Consider the following 21,884-nt stretch of genomic DNA (forward strand, 5'->3'; position numbering starts at 1 on the left):
TTTGGATGCAGAACATCGACAGATGTAGACGTAACTTCAGACATTCTTCGGGGAAATATATTGGGACCTTTGCTGATCGTGTTGTACATTGATGACCTAGCATAAAATATTAACAGAGACCTCAGACCCTTGACGAATGTTGCATTTATCTGTAATGAAGTACCACCTGAAAAAACGCTTCGTAAATATACAATTAGGTCTTGATAAGATTTTTAAATTATGGAAATATTGACAGATGGCTTTAAATGTTCAGAAATGCAAAAATTTGCACTTCGATAAGAGCGTAAACTATGACTACAAAATCAGCGAGTCATAATGTCATCATTCAAGTCATACGAACGCCTAGTCTAACAATTTGTGGGGATATGAGATGGAATGACCGCAAAGGTTCAGTCGTAGATAATGCAGGAGGTAGACTTCGGTTCCTTCGCGGGATATTTGGAAAATGATAAATTTCTTATTTTTAAATTTTGGTCACTAGCATAACCACACACAATTTAAACAATAATTCTGTATTATCTCGTCATCTTCCACACCTGCACGAAAAACAGCGTAATCATTCATGAAGAACGCTGAAGAACAAATATTGTAAATGAAAGTGTTTATGGACCCTTCGCGTGTATGTAGGGTAAGAATCTGATGAACTATTTATCACCTTACAGGAGTTCAGTTAATCTTGTCATAGTACCATAAGTCCAAGACGCATTTCCATTAATATGTTACCAGTTTTTATGCACTTAACCATCATCAGACCTGTTCTTAGAAATCCAGTAGCTTAACGTTCACACAGAGCAGGGTATTAATGCACAACTCACATAAACCAGGTGGTATGTTCCAAAATGGAGTGTTGATGGCAGATGCGTCCAAACCGATGACCTATTAATAAAAATAAGTGCGTATTGGACTCCGGTTTTATTTAAATTACATGAAATTAATAACGTCTTTTGAAAATAGCTGGCAGTGTTTTACAAGATTTGGATGTACTGCACATAGCAGTTTCTACTGAGAGCAGGAAGCTGAGAGTAGAGATTAGACCTGCAATTGAAGGTACGAATAGAACAGCTGTTGTCTGTTCTCGTTCTATCAAATCATTATGCCAGGCATAGTTCTCTCCAGGTATAGAGGACGAGTGTTTAGTGCTGTCTGGCGTGTGGCGTAAATTTCAGTTGAGTAACTTCAGACCGGGCACTAACACATTTCACTAAACTGTATGAAATACCTGATATGCCCATTATATCAACTTGAGGATTGAAAACCTCGTATGTTGGCGGTAGTTTAGTGAGATATTGCGACGCATGTTTCTTGGACATGTTATATGTTTGTGAAACACGCAATAGAAAATTCTTGATTTCTTGCAGAAAGTATTTTAATCAAACTAATCTCAAGAAACTATTGCCTATTCCCTAGTTCATTAGACACAACTCGCCAGTTTGCCATCTGACAGTATTTTCGACGGTTTTGTTTTTGCATCTTGTGCCTCGCTTTCTCTCTAGCACGAGATGATTATTCATATACGGGACAGTTCATTCACGAGGTTTTGATATATTGTCACTAGTATGCCTCGCTGCTCAGGCCAAACTGTTGCCATAATCCTCTTCCATCCGTTAAATAATTTCCATTTATATGCATGTGCCTTTAGATGTTCCTGCAAAGGGACTTGCGGACTAGAATACCTGTGATAGGTAAATTAGTATTTCGAACTACTATCGCCTAAATCATTCATTAGATAAATGTGACCTTTTATGTTAATCGTTATTCTTCTCATATCACAAACGGACCAAGTACATATGAATAACGTAATCATGTACCTGACACATCAAAGCCAGGAAAACGTTGCGTGTATGTGCAAGAGGATTGCTTTGAACGTTTGAAGGAGATGCAGTAAGTTTTTCGATTTTAACGGGTAATTGATGTAAATTTTGCGTGACATCTCAAAGACGTGTTTCTTCTGGTGAAGCAACAACCAACAAGCGACAAATGAAGCTCTGGAGCGTGTCACGATTGGCAACTGGCGAGTCCAGCGTAGTGGCCCCTCTGCCAGCAGAATACTGCACGAACTGAGATCACAGTAGTAGTCGTCACCAGTGCAGAATACCCGACACAATAGGAAGAATAACAGCGGACGCCAGTGGAACGCCACACCACGCAGACCTTCACCGTCGCCTCACTTCGCATTGTGCTACTCAACAGTGAATGTGGACCCTCCTTACCATACACAGATAAGACGCAACAACGACATGTGTTTTTTAAGCATCAAAACAATACAATAAGCTTTCTTCACACATGGAGTGCGGCAAATTCAACACACTGCTGGGAATAAAAAGCAGGTATGTGTAGTGCAAACTTTTCAAGAGAACAAAACGCCCATATTTAGTTTGTAAAAGTACTTAGGGAACACGTTACGTAGCACATTTCACTTTTGTCTGATCCTTTGCCTCTTGGTGTGTTTCTAATTCCGAAATAATATCAATAAAGTAAGGCCCACTCTCCTCCCATCTTTTCGTTGCTATTATTGTTTTACTATTTGAGACAATATTCACGAAAATACTTTTCAGGATGTCTGTTTATGGTGTTGTTTACGTGCAGAAGAGACTGTTTCGTTGTCAGTGTAAAGGCTAAGCAGTATTTCTCTGCCAGATACTGCATTTTATTCGCAGACAATCGCTTGTAAAAAAAAAAAAAAAAAAAAAAAAAAAAAAAAAAAAAAAAAAAAAAAAAAGCACACGCTTTATCTGTTACCAGAATAGCAAACAATAATAATCAAAAGAACATAATCTTCCAACTTGGATAAGCTCGACGAGTGCAAATTAACATCAGTTCGTTATGGAGGATGGCGTCACCCCTTGTTCAACGTAACGAACAACCGTCCTCTCCGAGAGTTATTGAAGTGGGACGACGTTTCTTTACTCTGATAGTTAATGTCACTGCTTCCACGTAAGTCTCATGGGAAAATATCTTCCGTAACGTGACGTCGACCCCAAATCGTGTCCGTTGCTCACCTGTCACTTTGTACCAGGACGGCGCGCGAGCAGCACATTTGCCGGCAAAGCGTTGCATCAACAATGCAATCGTATAGGAGTGAAGAGACTATAAAAGGCTAGGCGACGCCTAGTCCGCCAGAGAGCAGCAGCACGGCCCGACAAGTATGTGGGCTAAGAAGCCACGGAGTACATTTCTAGGAAAGCGTCCTGACATTCGTGTCAAACGAAGCCGGGACGCATTGAAAACCAAAATATGGAAGGTTGGAGGAGGATTTAAAACATCTATCGGAATATGAGTATAGTGTCTCAATTGCTTCACTAATTCGGCCGGACACTGCTGCAGAAATCGGTAACTAGTTCTAAATCAAGAATAAATGGAACATGTAGATTTAGAAATCTTTACAAAATTTGAAAATTAGTCATTTAACACTGGGAGTAAAGACAGTTGTATCCACGAACTGGTAATCGCATAATGGCTCCCGTACAAAACATTGAGCTAACAATTCTTTTATGGGTGTGTGTGTTTGTCCTTGGGATAATTTAGGTTAAGTAGTGTGTAAGCGTAGGGACTGATGACGTTAGCAGTTAAGTCCCATAAGATCTCACACACATGTGAACATTTTGAACAGTGCTTGTATACAGTTTTGCCTTACCATTTCCAGGAAACAATTAGGCATTTATAATTTTTAGTGCTACTGAAAGTATGCCGAGATTTTTAAAATTCTGCCAGATTATATTACATATCATCGTGTATTTGAAAACAAAGATGAGCTTCAACATAATATGGAAATATAATTATTATATAAAATGGTTTTATATATACATGTATACTCTAAGAATAAAGAATGGTGCACAACGAAGGAATTATCTGAATGGCATGGAAATCAGTAGATGTTATGTACGTGTACAGACAAACATTTGCATACCATTTTAACGAAAATTGGATGATTTGTTCAAGAGAATGAGCTTCAAAAATTGAGCTGGTCAGGAACGCTCTGGTCCACTTCTGGCTCTTATGCAAACATTTATTTGGCTGAATTGATTGGTAGACTAACGGTCTTGCCGTAGTTGTAACACAGGTTCCCGTAAGATCACCGAAGTTAAGCCTGTCGTGGTGGGCTAGCATGTGGATGGGTGACGATCCGGTCTGCCGAGCGCTGTTGTCAAGCGGGGTGCACTTAGCCCTTGTGAGGCAAACTGAGGAGCTACTTGATTGAGGCTCCGGTCTCGTAAACTGACATACGGCCGGGAGAGCGCTGTGCTGACCACATGCAGGTCATATCCGCATCTAGTGACGCATGCGGGCTGAGGATGACACGGCGGCCGGTCGGTACGGTTGGGCCTTCCAAGACCTGTTCGGACGGAGAGTTTATTGATTGGTAGAGTTGTTGGATCTCCTCCTGAGGGATATCGTGCCAAATTCTGTCCGACTGGCGCATTAGATTGTCAAAACCCCAAGCTGGTGGGAGGACCGTGTCCATAATACACAGAACGTTCTCAACTGGGGGGAGATCTGGTGATCTTGCTGGCCAAGGCAGACAAGCAGTAGAGGTTATCGCCATGTACTGAAATGTAAACTCAGGATGACTTGCCACGAACTGCAATAAAATAGGTTGCAGATTATCGTCGACGTACCGCTGTTCCGCAAGGATGCCGCAGATGACAACCAATGAGATCCTGCTATGGAATGAAATGGCACTCACGATTGTAGGGCCGTATGGCGGCCGACAGTCAGGATGGTATCCCAACGTGGGTCTTCATACACGTTTCTGCTATGCATCGGGCCTCAGTTTCAAGCAGGACTCATCAATGAAGACAATTCTACTCCACTTGGGATACCAGGCTGACTGTCACCCGCCGTACACCCGATTGAAGGTCAGAAGTGCCATTTCACTTCAAGCAGGACCCCTTTAGACGTCATCCGCGACACCCTTACAGCACAGCTGTACGTCGACGATACTCTGCGCCCAGTTTAGTTGCCCTTCAAGGCAAACCATCCTGGCCTTATATTTTAGCAACATAATGCCCGCCTGCACAAAACGAGAGCTCCTACTGCTTGCCTTCGTGCTTGTGGAACCCTACGTTTGTCAGCAACGAGGCCGAATCTCACCCCAATTGAGAAATTTGGGGCATTATAGGCAGGGTCCTCCAACCAGCTAAAGATTTTCACAATGTAATGCGCCAATTGCACAGGACTGGCACGATATTCCAAGGGAGTACATTCAACAACGCTGTCAACCAGCGCCAACCCGAATAACTGCTTGCATACGGGCTAGGGCTGGACCAATGCGGTGTACACTTGTTCAATTTGTGGAGCTCTATCTCTTGACTAAGTCTTCCGATTTTTCTGAAGTTGTAATCATCTTTTGTGTGTACATGTACAGTCGTGCTCAAAAGTATCCGAACGACCTGAATTCCATTTCGCCTGATTCGAATGCAACCCACACAGCGCAGCTGTCTAACAGGTCCTCTAATCGCCCCTCGATACAGTCGTTTGACTATTGAAAATGGTTCCAACAAGTCACCACTAGAAAACACTGCCCTGCATCGCAATAACTCAAGATGTAAAGTAATACCAAGGTACTACAAATATCAGAGAACATCTTATCACAGATAAGACGGTTCTTCAGGCTTGTAGTTCACATTTATTACAATAAATGATATACACGAAATGTTACCACTCTCATTATTACGTCAGATAGGCAATTCACGTAGTAAGTTCGTCGTATTCATGATTTCCTCTTCAAAATAACATACCGTACTTATTATTTAACACAAAATGACAATAAAAATTTGAGTTATCACTAGCAGCTAGTTGAGAATATGTATGAACTTCAAATGACACGACGAACCGTCTCGTTCTGCATATGGATTCAAACCCAGGTCATGCAGACTAAGCAAAGACTTCGTGACTGACGGAAACTAACAGTCATTCCTGACTAGGCATACAGAGAGTGATATACATCGATTTTAGACAGTATTAGTTAACGGACACCAATTCATACCCGGCATCTATTGTCCTTGTTAAACGAACTACGAGAGATGTTAAATATTGCTTCTTCACAAGTAACTTACTTGAAATGCCGTGAGGTAAAGCTTTGTGTTGGACAGGGATTCGAACTCAGAACCTAATTGGATTGTCATCGAAGCACAATCAACTGTGACATATCGTATTTTCTCGGCAGTAGCTAGATGTTTTAACTGAAATGACGAGACGAAACATTAATTTTTTCTTTCCCAGGACTCCAACCTCGCACCTATCGCTGTTATATTCTAGAGAAAACGAACGTTAAAAATGGGTTTGTTACACCAGCAGCGACATGTGAGCATGTTTGAACTAGAAATAATATGACGATGAGTTCAGTGCTGACTGGGAATCGAGCCTCACACATATCGTTGTTGACTGCATACAAAGAGACGTCAGCTGCCGAATTTTTCTCCACCAGCAGCTCAGCATAACATCCTTGAATTTACAATGATTTCGCAAACAGTTCTGTGTCTCACTGGGACTCAAAAACGACAGATACCGTTAGTGTTGACAACGAATGAAAATACATTAAAAACCAAAATTATTACCCACCAGCAGATAGGTGTTCTCATGCTAGAGCTTCATAATACATAATGAAAGCTTTAGTGCCGGGCCAGGATTCGAACCCTTTCACGCGCAATATGTGGAGGTGTTGAGGAATCTGCAGTTTTGAACAAACAACAAATTACAGTCGAGCTGTATTGTCACAAAAGGATCAAATTCCGCGTTAAGGGCGGTCTGAGTTGCATTCCCAGATCAGAACCAATTTTAGCGACATACAGAAGCTCAAATAAAAGATGGAATAAGTGTCCTGTGACCCTACGTTGCGTTTCTTTCGTCACTAGAAATAAATAACTAGTATAAGAACGGTTACTGCTGATAGAGTTTCTACGTGACGCGACTCTTGACTCGATTGTGGTTCAACCTAACGTCTACTTGGTAGAGAAGGAATATCATGTTTAACATTAATTTCAGACCACAATGCCATTATACCTTGTTCACTTGGCGTAGCCAGAAGAGAACAGAATCTTTCTCTCCTTATCAAAAATAATTTGTAGAAGTTGGAATCGAACCCAGACCATAGGTATATGAAGCTAGCATCAACCCAAGAGACCACCAAATTCCCTTCGCATTCAATCATTATTCTATCATAACAATGTTGCGCCTCACTGGATGAGAATTCTGACACACAGACTCCCTGTTGTGGTTTGCAGCATGTTCAGTACATTCATTTACTTGGTTGACCGAATCACCATGAACTAGCTGCCTCGGCTACCCAGTGCATACATTCGACTCTTTTGTAATCACCGAAATAAAATCACGTAACTGACACCTACACAGAACTGCCAACAGTGTAGGATGCAGAAATTTAAACAGGAAGTGTTCCTTTCGACTTGCGCTACTCTATTGCGCTATTTGTTTGTTAACAACGTCGTGCAGTGCAAAGGAAAAGCTGTAACTGTCAGTCCCTCAGAAGTCTAGATCCGGCCATATGCATTATCTCACAGCACTGTGCAATGCGCAAGTTCTGGAGGAATTCTTGTTGAGTTATGGAGGTGTTGTAGCGTCACGGTAAGCGTGTGGGTCATTAACTGCTACATTTTTTAAAACGCCATACTGATGTCTGCTGAAGTTATCGATCTAATGGAACTTTGAATATAATTCCCTTCACTTCTCAACCCAAAATAGTCGCAAGTGGAAAAAGGGCTAACTTCTGCGACATTTTGTTCTTTTCAGGTTTAATACACTCCTGGAAATTGAAATAAGAACACCGTAAATTCATTGTCCCAGGAAGGGGAAACTTTATTGACACATTCCTGGGGTCAGATAAATCACATGATCACACTGACAGAACCACAGGCACATAGACACAGGCAACAGAGCATGCACAATGTCGGCACTAGTACAGTGTATATCCAACTTTCGCAGCAATGCAGGCTGCTATTCTCCCATGGAGACGATCGTAGAGATGCTGGATGTAGTCCTGTGGAACGGCTTGCCACGCCATTTCCACCTGGCGCCTCAGTTGGACCAGCGTTCGTGCTGGACGTGCAGACCGCGTGAGACGACGCTTCATCCAGTCCCAAACATGCTCAATGGGGGACAGATCCGGAGATCTTGCTGGCCAGGGTAGTTGACTTACACCTTCTAGAGCACGTTGGGTGGCACGGGATACATGCGGACGTGCATTGTCCTGTTGGAACAGCATGTTCCCTTGCCGGTCTAGGAATGGTAGAACGATGGGTTCGATGACGGTTTGGATGTACCGTGCACTATTCAGTGTCCCCTCGACGATCACCAGTGGTGTACGGCCAGTGTAGGAGATCGCTCCCCACACCATGATGCCGGGTGTTGGCCCTGTGTGCCTCGGTCGTATACAGTCCTGATTGTGGCGCTCACGTGCACGGCGCCAAACACGCATACGACCATCATTGGCACCAAGGCAGAAGCGACTCTCATCGCTGAAGACGACACGTCTCCATTCGTCCCTCCATTCACGCCTGTCGCGACACCACTGGAGGCGGGCTGCACGATGTTGGGGCGTGAGCGGAAGACGGCCTAACGGTGTGCGGGACCGTAGCCCAGCTTCATGGAGACGGTTGCGAATGGTCCTCGCCGATACCCCAGGAGCAACAGTGTCCCTAATTTGCTGGGAAGTGGCGGTGCGGTCCCCTACGGCACTGCGTAGGATCCTACGGTCTTGGCGTGCATCCGTGCGTCGCTGCGGTCCGGTCCCAGGTCGACGGGCACGTGCACCTTCCGCCGACCACTGGCGACAACATCGATGTACTGTGGAGACCTCACGCCCCACGTGTTGAGCAATTCGGCGGTACGTCCACCCGGCCTCCCGCATGCCCACTATACGCCCTCGCTCAAAGTCCGTCAACTGCACATACGGTTCACGTCCACGCTGTCGCGGCATGCTACCAGTGTTAAAGACTGCGATGGAGCTCCGTGTACCACGGCAAACTGGCTGACACTGACGGCGGCGGTGCACAAATGCTGCGCAGCTAGCGCCATTCGACGGCCAACACCGCGGTTCCTGGTGTGTCCGCTGTGCCGTGCGTGTGATCATTGCTTGTACAGCCCTCTCGCAGTGTCCGGAGCAAGTATGGTGGGTCTGACACACCGGTGTCAATGTGTTCTTTTTTCCATTTCCAGGAGTGTAGATGGCCAGGCTGCAGATGCATCTCGAAACTTTTGTATTATGTATAGGAATAGCGCATCGTGCCAAAATACGTCAGAAAAGTATTTTCTACATTAGCTGTCGTGTGGCAGTGGCATTTTATTCTTCATAAAACCTTGTTTGACAGCTTTAACTCAGAACAAGTTTTCTACATGCATGTAATCAATAAACTGCATGTGCATTGTTAGACTGTTATAGATAACATCAGAGAGTTCGCATATATCGTTGATGATTAATGTCTCTCCCATGTTAACTAATGTTTTAACAACACTAAAAGAACCCGTACGAAAATTGTGCACTGTATTATAAGAAATAAAATAAAACTACCCACGATAACCTTACGACGAAAGTCTGTTTCAATAAAACTGAGTATCTGTACACAAGCGTGCCTCTATTGGCACGAATTAGTAAAATACTAATCACTTAGATTTCGATTGGGTCTGTGTTTGATTGGTATGCTGTGTCATACCCAAGTAGTATGCAAATGTGGCATTTCATAAATAAAGTTATGTATTCCTAGAAACCCAAAATCTGTTTGTCAGCAGCGGAAAGAGGCGTTACCTGTTGTGCAGCATTGTAAGTTTTTCACCATTGCACTATGAGCCGAAAGTATTGTCTTGCGATTCCCTTATTGATGTGTGATCTGACTGCTTGTAGCTCTTTCACAGAAGGGATAAAAACGTTACAGTCAGCAAGACTGGAACTGCAAACCATAACAGACGCTTTCTCTGAGGTTAGCACGTTTCCACTGAGCTAGGGAAGAGGCAGGCGTCTAGGTCTCCTCCTACGAGACTAGTAGTGGCTAGAACTCGTAAACCGCAATTTAAAAAGGACGAGATTAGATGCGATTTTCACGTGCAACGACTTTCCTGGGCTGAAAACCGGAAATTTACAATCTTTTGTTACAGCTCAAGCGTTAATAATAACTGAGTTTACTCAATGGAAATGACAGGAAAAATCAAGTGACCTTTGAGGCTTAATTACGTGCACACCAGGAAGTAACTCGTCGATCACAGAGTTGCCAAATATACCTTGCCTTGTTGCCAAATCTCAGTTACATTACCAGCAGGAAGAAGACGAACCGATGTGATCCTACAGCGGGCTGGGAAGTGACCATAGCTGGCGTCTCAAAGACGCGGCTGCTACGGCCTGGAATACGTAATCCGTCTGATTCACATTCTGTAACTGGCTTTAGGGACTGGAGCGTAGTTACTAATAATGCTCAGAACTGACTGCAAACTAAGCTTCATAAATCAGTAACTCTCATAGTTCTTTTTATATATCTTTCGTAAGTGTACTCAAAACTAAGAAAATCATTGACGAACGTTTTCGTGCCTCGCCAATAGTCGAGCTCAACAAACAAATAAAAAAAAAAAAAGACTGAGTGTGTGTGTTTGTGTGTGTGTGTGTGTGTGTGTGTGTGTGTGAGAGAGAGAGAGAGAGAGAGAGAGAGAGTAAAAAATTGTTGCAAAGAAAGTGAATCACGGTATGTAAAGAAATCTTTCATTAAAATGACACATTCTATATCATTACGAAATGTAGTATTCATGATCTGTGGAACAAGTATTAATCTAATCGAATCTAATCTAATCATATCATCATGTCCTCCCTCAATCTCACCTGATAGGGATCCCAAACGCTCGAGCAGTACTCAAGAATAGGTCGTATTAGTGTTTTATAAGCGGTCTCCTTTACAGATGAACCACATCTTCCCAAAATTCTACCAATGAACCGAAGACGACTATCCGCCTTCCCCACAACTGTCATTACATGCTTCTCCCACTTCATATCTCTCTGCAATGTTACGCCCAAATATTTAATCGACGTGACTGTGTTAAACGCTACACTCTCAATGGATTATTCAGACATTACAGGATTCTTTTTCCTATTCATCTGCATTAATTTACATTTATCTATATTTAGAGTTAGCTGCCATTCTTTACACCAATCACAAATCCTGTCCAAGTCATCTTGTATCCTCCTACAGTCACTCAACGACGACACCTTCCCGTACACCACAGCATCATCAGCAAACAGCCGCACATTGCTATCCACCCTATCCAAAAGATCATTTATGTAGATAGAAAACAACAGCGGACCTACCACACTTCCCTGGGGCACTCCAGATGATACCCTCACCTCCGATGAACACTCACCATCGAGGACAACGCCCTTTATGGACAAAATATTCATTGACAACATGTCTGAAGGAGTTTGAATGTTAAAAAGTCTCGACATAATGCACGAGCTGGAGCACACGTGTTTGCACGAGGTTAGTAATGAGAGTAGTAGTCGTAGCCTTGGGGCGCAGAATGGCGCAGCGCTTTCTCTAGGGACAGCCTTCTTGAATTTTCTCTTGAGGGCGGGCACAGCTGTTTCTGCTGTGTTGCCCCCTCCCCCTGCCCTCACCCCTCACCCAACTTCTCCTCCGCTGTACGCCCCTGGGTGGCCCAGAGCGAACAGTTCTTAGCAGCGGCTAAAACGTGTCTACCCGCCGCCGCTATCTTACCCCCAACTGTTAAGACACGATTCTCGCACATCAGCAAGGCAGCAGAACCTGTCCCTTCCTTGGGGTCTCCCAAACGACACTGCCATTCGAACTTTTTTTTCTTGCTGTTGGCGAACTGCGCAGCAGCCTCACTGCCACCGGACTGTGGCCGTGGCGCATGTACGCAATTTCATTTAGAGGTGTACTATGGTTTTCCAGAACTCTTGCAACAAGTCTGTCTTTCATCAATCTTTCCTAACATCGATTTTTATTTGATTGTCTTGTTTCGTACTGCTGCTTAGTATTACACCTATATTCTTACGAAATGGCGCGACGTGCTCAATACGTCGACCACATATTTTAAAATTGGGAACTGTCGGTTTCGCTGTGTTATATGCATGATCTTACGCTTATTCACATTTAATGAGAGCGGCCACAACCAAAGTGAAATTTTGTGTAAGTCTTTCTGTAATTCCTTACGATCGCCAAACAACAATACTTTACTGTGTACAACAGTGTCGTCGACACAGCCACATACTGCAGCGGATCCTAAGTGAGAAATCGTTTACGTATACTGAGAACATCAGAAGTTCTACTGAACTTCCTCGATGCATAACCGATGCTCCCGCTATTTTATGTTTAATATTCGCCGTTCAATACAGTGTACTGCGTGCTATTAGACAAACATTCATCGGGCTAATTACAAAAAAAATGGCTCTGAGCACTATGGGACTTAACTGCTATGGTCATCAGTCCCCTAGAACTTAGAACTACTTAAACCTAACTAACCTAAGGACATCACACACGTCCATGCCCGAGGCAGGATTCGAACCTGCGACCGTAGCGGTCGCGCGGCTCCGGACTGTAGCGCCTAGAACCGCTAGGCTACTCCGGCCGGCGGCTAATTACATATTTGCAGTGATACTCCGTACGATCATACGTTTGTTGGTAGCTGAAAATGTTGCGCAGTGGCTAAGGCCTTGTGGAAATCTAGGAAGACGTAATCTACCTGTCCACCTACACATGTTGTTAGCACCATGTCGTGAATGAATGAAGCTTCCTGGGCTTCTGACGAGTGACTTTTTCCTCAAATTGTGCTCATTCTTGGAGAGGTTGTTGGATTCCTCTAGAAAGGTCATAATGCACTGTCCAGTCACATTAATGTGACCGCCTGTCAAAAAACTTAATATATATGAAGATGGTATCTGTTCTTTCGGACATGTCCGAAAGAATAGATACCATCTAAATATAGTTAAGGCTCACCGGCCATTTGACCATCAGTGTGCGATCTCTTACGGACATAGGCGGTAAAGCCACGAGTAATGAGTATAATGGGCAGGGGCACTATGAATACAGTGAGGGACAATAAGTTGCCGGCTGGAGTGGCCGTGCGGTTCTAGGCGCTACAGTCTGGAACCGCGCGACCGCTACGGTCGCAGGTTCGAATCCTGCCTTGGGCATGGATGTGTGTGATGTCCTTAGGTTAGTTAGGTTTAATTAGTTCTAAGTTCTAGGGGACTGATGACCTCAGAAGTTAAGACCCATAGTGCTCAGAGCCATTTGAACCAATTTTTTTTTTTTTTTTTTTTTACAATAAGTTGGGAATGTGGATCTCACGGGAGGCGTGCCAGAGATAAGTCCCTGCAGTCGCAATATCTTCTGTGTCCTCGGTGGCTCAGATGGAACCGGCACGGTAGCTCAGCGTGTTCGGTCAGAGGGCTGATTGTCCTCTGTAATAAAAAAAAAAAATTGAGTAAAGGAATGAAGGATCAACATGAACTGATGTCATGTGACGTCCGCCCAGACCAAACGCAACGAACAATATCGAACATAAAAGAAAAAAGAAAAAAAACGGATAGAGGTCTGCCAGATAAGCAGGAGATCCCAGGTTCGAGTCCCGGTCGGGGCACATATTTTCTACTGTCCCCGTTGACTTATATCAACGCCTGTATGCAGCTATGAGTATTCATTTCATTGTAAATTCAAAAACCTGAATGTCCACCTTTTGCTGCGTGAATCTCTGCGAGACGAGCAGGAAGTAATCAATGAATTCCTGGAAGGTACCGACTGGGATGTGGAGCAACGTGTACTCCAGTGCCGTGCTCGGCTGTGCTAGATTTCTCGGTTGAACATCCATTGCGCCAACAGCCCGATCGAGGTGGGCCTGTAGATCTTCGATTGGGCTTAAATTCGGGAAGTTTGGTGGCCAAGGGAGTACGTTAAACTCATCCCATACAGTACTCATCCCCGTTAAACTCATCCTATATGTACACTGGGCGTTTTGTGACACGTTGCATTGTCCTTCTGGTAGATGCAATCGTACTAAGGAGAAACAAATTACATGTAGGAGAGCATATCGCCCCGAAGGATAGATACATTCTTTTGTTGATCCACTGTGCTTTCCAGAATGATGAGATTACCCAGGAAACGGCATGAAAACATTCCCCCGACCCTAACGCTTCCCCCTCGGTCCTGTACCCTTTGCTTTCAGACGTTCCACGCCAACACGCCAACGACCATCTGTCGGATGTGGTATGAAACATGATTCATTTGAAAAGGCTACCTGTCGCCTCTCTATGGACGTCCATTTGCGGTAGCGGCGCGCAAATTCCAGTCTTCGCCATCGATGAACAGCAGTCAGCGTGTCTCCATGAATCAGGCTCCTGCCGCAAACATCTGTACATAGCAACATTCGCTGAACGGTCGTTGAGGAGACACTGATGATAGCCCATTGGTTCATCTGGGTGGTCAGTTACTCAACGGCTGTATGTCTATTCGACTGTACATATCTCCGCAACCGTGGTTCACGCCTGTCAAATATGGCCCGCAGTGCGGCGTCAGTTTTGAATAGAACAATTTTGCTATTTTGTGCTTTAACCACGGCGGCCCGCGAACAGTTTACGAAGCTAGTCGTTTCGGAAATTCTTCCACGCTTCTGGCGAAAGCCAATGCCTTTTGGACATCAGATAAATTGTTCCGTTTCCGCATTACGACAACGACTCCACTGCTTTCCACATCCCCCCCCCCCCCTTTCAACACGCTTTATGTACTCTCCACTGCCAGTGCTGCCACCTGCCGTCTGTAAATGATTACTTCACTTTGATATCGAACATGGGGTGTGGTTACATTACGCATACCGTATTTGAGCTCTGGGATCCACCAACAGATGTACGTAAGCGATATTTGGCTCTAATTCTGAGAATCCGATCTATCACCCTTTTTGAAAAAAGGAGTGACTGCGCTTTTCTCCAGTTACGCATTGTCGTTCACTGTTCAACAGATTCTCGATGAATATGAGGTAGAAAAATGCCAAATTCCATAGCGGATCCAGTTTAATGCGTAACTGGAACTACAGCAGGGCCTGTTGCCTTGACCACTTAAGTAGATTTGTTTTTCAATAGTACGAGTCCTTGGGTTAGTATCTCTCATTTCTGAGTTTCTGTGGCAGTCAGACATTCGTGTGGTGCACTGGCCACACAGTGCTTGTGAAGAACAGGGGCAGATAACCATTAATCATCTATCGAATTAGTGTTAGAATGCCACTGGAAAGAGAACTCTCCAGTAGGCGAGGTTTGTCGCGTAGCTGACAAACGTCAGACCTTTTACTCGTCGTCTGAGAGGAAGACAAAAAAACGCCGAGTTGTGAGTAGGACACGCGCACTGATTGTTCCGTACAAATTTAATTATGTATGTGGCCACTCCATCCAGTCTGGGAATCGAGGATCTCCACCATTTTTGCTTGTCGTCGACACTGATCCTGGCAAGATATCAGTCCCAGCGATTCCAAGATTTTCGAGAATATTTCAAGTTCAATAACATTAATGTGACATGAAGTCATGGAGAAAAGAGGCGACCATTATTATAATAATCGATAGTTCTCCATTCAGGCTGACTGGTTCTGTCTGCTGATGTTTGTATCACATGTAACTTGAAACGTAGTAATCGCTCCTGGATATCTGATGATGAATAAATTCCGGAGCGTGTCATTTCAGCAACACAGTCATTCCTTGCCTGATGTTTGACTTTTACCATTGCGACCCAGTTTGCCTGAATGCAGAACTATCGATTATTTTAAATTGAGGTTGCCGTCGGATTACAAATGACAGGAGAAAAATTTTATTCTTGTGACATAATTACAGATTAACTATTTTCGGATTTTTTCTTTACTTATACTGTGAAATCTTACTTCTTTCGAAATTTCATCATTATAGATTAACGGAACCTATAGGTTTTGATGAGTGAGTTTGCGAGACATAAATGGCTGTACATTTTGATTGCACTGACTTGGAAGCAAACATTTACTATATCGCCAAGGGACCATAGACCTCAGATAGTGGCATAAATTTCGGCTTCATATGTCTAAACATTCCTGAGATAAACGGGTCTTATCAAATGGGCGAGTAAAAGGGGTCTTAAAAGATACTCATATAAGATACAGACACTCACACAAGAGATGAAAAACAATTTTTTTCATGTGATATAATTACAGATTTACGGTTTTCAGATTTTTTTCTTATGGTTTCACTGTGGAATCTTCCTCTTAGACAAATTTCATGGTTCCAGGCCAACGGGAAGCACCCTACGGGTTTTGATGTGTGAGTTGGTGAGTATTAAAATATGTGACAAAAATGGTTGTAGCTTTTTGTTGCATTGACCTAGAAGCTTTAATATTTTATTGCCGAGCGATCATAGAATTGAGTATGTGACATAAATTTTAGCTTGATATGTTTACCCGTTCCTGATAAAAAGAATTTTTAACAGTAGGGCAGACAAAGAAACAGGCAGACAACAAAGTGACCTATAAGGGTTTCGTTTTTACGGATTGAGGCACGGAAGTCTAAGAAGGACGGTTAGACTATAATCAATTATGAAAACGCATATAGATGAAAGTACGCAATACTCAAGGCAAAAAGTCTCAGCAAACATAGTCCCTAAAGTGCTTGCCTTCAGAGCTACGAGAACTTCGTCATCTTCGCTATTGTGAAGTGCATCTCTTCTGCTGAACAAGTGCTCATACCTCTTAAGGTATGCACTTTAGAGCGCATGTTTGCTGGACGTTTTTTTCTTGTTTCGGTCCATTCTACCTGTTCCAAAACTATGAAAAGCAAAGAGCTTGCAATAGAAGAGATTTGTTTCAGAGTATCGAAGATGAATAAGTGCTGATAGCTTTTGAAGTATGCACTTTAGAGCCAATTTTACTGGATTTGTTTTCTTTTTTTCTTTTGCTCCATACTACCTGTTCCCAAAATATGAACAGCACAGGGGTTGCAATGGAAGAGACTTATTTCACAGTATCAAAAGGTGAATTGTCCATAGTTCGTCAGATATACGTTTTAGAGTCCATGTTTACTGAGACTTTTTGCTTCTAGTATATGTGCTTTCAACTGTGTGCGTTTACGCTATTAATTAAATGTTTGTGTGAGTTCCTAAAGGACCATTCGTGACACGGCGCCTCAAACCGCGCGGCCACTCCGCGTGGCAGCTATTAATTACAAAACACCCTGTATATATTTAAGCATTGTAAATTTTGTTGACATTTGCTTCTGAAATGTAAGGTCTTGGAAACAAACCCAGCCTACACAGAGAATAAGGAACCACTTTCTTTGTGCGCTTTACGTAATTAAGTAACGTAATTATCAATAAACTAACCCAATGTGCGAACACAGTCAGAGCCATTGTTAACAGGTCTGTACTGCTGGGGACACACACAGACCTGATAGAGGCAGCTCAGCATCACGTTTGGATTGTCAATGTGACAGTCGTTACTCACACGGCAGGACTCGCCAGCCCCTGAAAAAGACACAAGGGCCGAACATTAGGCGTTAAGGCGAAAGTCAAGTACTTTAAACATTCAAAGCAGAAAATACAATAACAGTTGCAAACAGAACCAACCGAATGTCCAATTAAGTGTAAGTTGCGTACTTTACACATACTTAATAAAAAATTTCACAAGTTATCACTAAATCATAGCACCACTGATAGAAAAGTTTTAGGGAGATGTAAGCAGAGATTGGCAGATAAACTGTGAAGACGGAACGGGTTAATCCAGCAATACCAACTCATTTTCCATAACATGTACTGTCAAGCGAGAGGGGGGAACTTTATGCGTATCATACAAAATTTAAAAAATATTAATTGTTGTTAACTTTCATTAACAACACGTTTTTAAATAGGTACTGATGTGTAAGTAGAGTTCAGAACTCGAAATATCTTTTAGAACAATCTTAGCAATGCCTACGTATTTTCCATAACCAAGGGATGATAGGCCACCACAAGTTTATTTTTTTTACTTATACAAATTTCCATTATTATTGTTCTCTTTTATTCACACCACAATTCTTACAGACATATAGACGTGTAAGAAGAATCCTGAACCTGTAAATATGAATACAACTGTTGTGAAAAGTCACATGCACTATTATGACTTAAATTTTTGGGTATGGTTTTACTGAAAATTTTCAAACAATTAGGGAATCTGGCTGAAATTGTCTTTAAAGACACTAAAAATTATTTTTCAAAATTTTAAAATATAAGGTAGATGACTAGATAATGGAGAGGTGGGCATAAAGTACCGCCCCGCATCCGCTTGATATTCCAAGTGTTAAAGCCCGATCCCGAAAGTGCAAAAGAAGAAGTAGTTTTGTCCTGAGCCTTATAAGTTCAGTAGCTACCAAAATAATTTTATGGTGTGTTGTCAAATAACAAACTTTCTCAGAAATCGAAAGTAAATAAATCATCAGTTGCAGAAGATTAAGAATGCAATAAAATTGTAAATTTATTTATGCATTTCTTTCACCAGGCAAGGTAACGACCATCTTTTACACCTAAACAGACGTCCTTATTGAACCGGTAAATGATATTAAAAACGATAATAATATTCGCAGTTACGGAAATGATTATATGGAATTTAAGAAACGCCAGTCTTATTGACATTGTGTTCAGCAATCTTCGTTAAGTTCTCGTCGAATGGGAATAATGATAGGTAACAGAAACATGTAGCAGCAGCAGAGAAGGAATCAAATGTGGACAAGCAGACTCATCATTAGAACAGCGAGAAATAATAGCGTAAGATTAGCAGATGAGATGGAATGAAGCAATAATGTGGTAGAGCACTGGTTTGCTGTTGCACAGCAAGAAAACAGCTTAAATATGCCGAGAGGGAAGCTGCACCGACGATAATAGACAAAGCTTTAATTTCGTCTTGAATGTAGAGTGGCTTTCGATAAGATCCATATTATAATGTAGTTCCTTCCAGAGTCGTGTTGCCGAAATTGAGAAGAACTAGTGTTATGCAAAGGCAAAGCCAAAATACTTGACACAGTTGATTTCGTGTAATGGAATGATGATATTCGAGGAGAGGTACTGAGGTCGCAGTGACTAACAAGGGAATCTCCCCATCGCAGCCCGCTCAGATTTAGACGTCAGACGGCCCAGCCAGTGGATAGCCCGTCAAAAACTAAACACAGGTCAAGCATGAAAACAGGAAGAAGGTGTACTGGACTGTGAAAAAAGAGGCAAAAGAGAAAGAGTGAATGGTCCAATATCGCTCGTACCCCTCCCCCCCCCCCCCCCCCCCATCCCCAGACATTTTTTTTCCCCACAAAATTAACTTTTCATGCAGTCATTGGCCTGTCTGTGAAAACAACCAATAAACGGTTGTGAACTATGTTACAACAAGAGAACTTAAAAGTCAAAACTTCCAAAATGGAACGCAACAGTCATAACACGTGGTACCTGAGTAGAACAAATAGGAGGTACGTAAGTCTGGAAGTCTCTTTTTTATATCTCGCTGTTGCAAACGGAAGTTACACCACGACCCAGACACACATTAGAACGCAGAGAACAGACACGTCAATGACCGAACGGATAGTTCATAATTTTGTGGAAAAAAAATTGTCATGAGCGAGGTATGAAGCTGATCTCCCCTTTCACAGTCCATCACCGTAACAACATAACCACAACGCCATGGCTACGCACGTATGCTCAACGCTGCACATCTTGAGCTTGGACTGTTCACTGTTCGTGTTTTTCTTTCTCTTTTTCTATTTTGCTTCCTTTATCACAGTTCAGTACACCTTCTTCCTATTTTCATGCTTGATCTGTGTTCAGTTTTTGACGGTCTGTCCACTGTCCATCTGTCCATTGGGCCGTTACAACTAAATCTCAGAGGGTGGGGGGGGGGGCTGGGGGGGGGGGGCGATGGATGAGGAGTTTCCCTTGTAAGAAACCGAAGAAGGGAGAGAGTGTGGAAATGACGTTCCATATCCCGACGCATACACCCTAACTGAGTATACGAAGGACTGTCGTGATCAAATAACCGAATGTTACACATATCTAACTCAAGCATACAAGGCTATCTCGAGTTGTAAGGGTTTTTAACCGTTCCAGCCGCGTTGAACTACATCACAGTAATATAGCTACAACATAATTATCTACAGCAACACTTGTATATCATTGGAATTCATACAACTTCAGCCAAGAAATGACTTGCTACATAATTATATCAAAACAAAGTATGTGACTAAGAATCTTATAACTATTACAGAGTGCACAGATAGGGCCGGGATACCTCAAGTTTATTAATAAATATTTCAAAACAGAATATGTTGAATGCACCCCTTAATACTAGAAAAAACTTAATCTAAGATATAATGAAGTAACTTATTTGTACTGGTTCCCATACAGCAATAATGAGAGCTCTGACTGTCCAGTCATAAAACACGAACTCTCTCACGTCATTCAAATTTTAAAAAATTGGGAATGAGATCAGTTGAAATGAATACTCTGGTAGTAAGAAAATGGTCACCCTCTGGCTGTTCAGCTGTCTCAGTAAAGCTGCAGCTGAGCTGGGAACACTTACTTGAGGTGCGATGACACCGCCCCTCCACGAAGTGCGCATTCTCGCGGCACTGACAGCGCCCGGCGCTGTCGCAGACGGAGTTCTCGCTCAGGTTCATAACGCACTGCTCGTTCAGGAAGCAGGGATCGCCCACTGTTGTGGCAGCTGGAACATGTGAACACATCCAGCACTGTACACGTGACAGCACGGAGCATGGACGAAGCTTAAATCTGAAATACCCCCCGATTTTTAGAGGCTGTACAGTACTGCTCATAAAAGTAAGGAACACTTGTGATTGTCGGGACAGTTGAAGGGTTGATACCTTCGTTATATTCAGTATAAGATCGCATCCAATAGAAACACACAAGAAAACTGCGGTGCATCAACCGTTAACTGGTATCATACAATTTTATAACATAAATGGCATCATGGTGTCTGTCAGACTCCAAAATTTTACTGTTGTTTCAAACAATGCTATCTTAAGTTATTAATTGTTTATTGACCTCAACTAGTTGCAATATGTGTTTTAAAACATATAAAACTGAAATATCATAATTAATATTAATAATCAAGAAGACAATACAGAAAACACTCAAGTGATGTTGTAAGGGGTTCACCACCCTGCTGGAGCAAATGTAATTGCGATGTATTGCTCACGCGTTGCCTGCAACAGAAAATATCTTTGCTGCAATAGAGTCGCAGGTCAAAGCAGTCTCGGCAGTAGCAGTCTCTCGCTGCCACAGGGCAGTTGCAGTCTGTCGCTGGTGCAGCGCAGTTCATAGCCATGTATTGTAAGGTAAATTTTATTATTTTTATTGGCATGCACGTAGTTAAGTCACTTGTTTGAGATGTTAATACGAATCTATTTCAATCTGTTTGTGATTCGTCAGTACCAGTTGACCCAGATTTGTAATATTCAATTTCTCATATAGTGGATTGCAGGTCTTTATCAATAATCTAAAAGATTTTCGGAATATAATTTTTACCAGTCAACAAAAAGAGGAAGGAATAATTTTGCCTTACGTCATTACCAGTCCCGATCCAGTCATCTATTTAAATTTAAATATTTCAGAAGTTTTCTCAGATGATAGTCGTGTGTTCTGTAGTAACCAGACGACCAACTGTGCAGCTATGTCAATAAGCATAGTCAGTTTTTCTAATAATTCAGATCTCAGACAAATGTTGTCCAGTAAAGTAGATGGGCCAGCATTACACTAAACTGTGCCATTCACGAGCAGATACACAGACAGCGTTATTCGGCGTTACCATCCTGAGGGAAGAATGTTTCAGTTTATTCAGATTGACTTCACAGGGCCACGGCGTAGTGCTGCTTACGTAAAAATTTATCAGTTTTAATGAGT

The 21,884-nt window shown here is 42.6% G+C and overlaps 1 protein-coding gene across 1 annotated transcript in view; it reads right to left on the reverse strand.

Annotated features, from left to right (window-relative positions):
• The window catches only part of LOC124612324 (prion-like-(Q/N-rich) domain-bearing protein 25), a 208,805-nt gene that overhangs the window by 17,285 nt on the left and 169,636 nt on the right, over positions 1-21,884 (reverse strand). The window contains exons 4-5 of the mRNA XM_047140460.1: positions 20,545-20,688; positions 17,334-17,474 (exon numbers count right to left, since the gene is read on the reverse strand). Coding sequence (XP_046996416.1) covers positions 17,334-17,474; positions 20,545-20,688 — 285 coding nt within the window. The remainder of the gene's footprint in view (positions 1-17,333; positions 17,475-20,544; positions 20,689-21,884) is intronic.

Source organism: Schistocerca americana, chromosome 1 (genome assembly GCF_021461395.2).
Source record: "Schistocerca americana isolate TAMUIC-IGC-003095 chromosome 1, iqSchAmer2.1, whole genome shotgun sequence".
Lineage (NCBI taxonomy): Eukaryota > Metazoa > Arthropoda > Insecta > Orthoptera > Acrididae > Schistocerca > Schistocerca americana.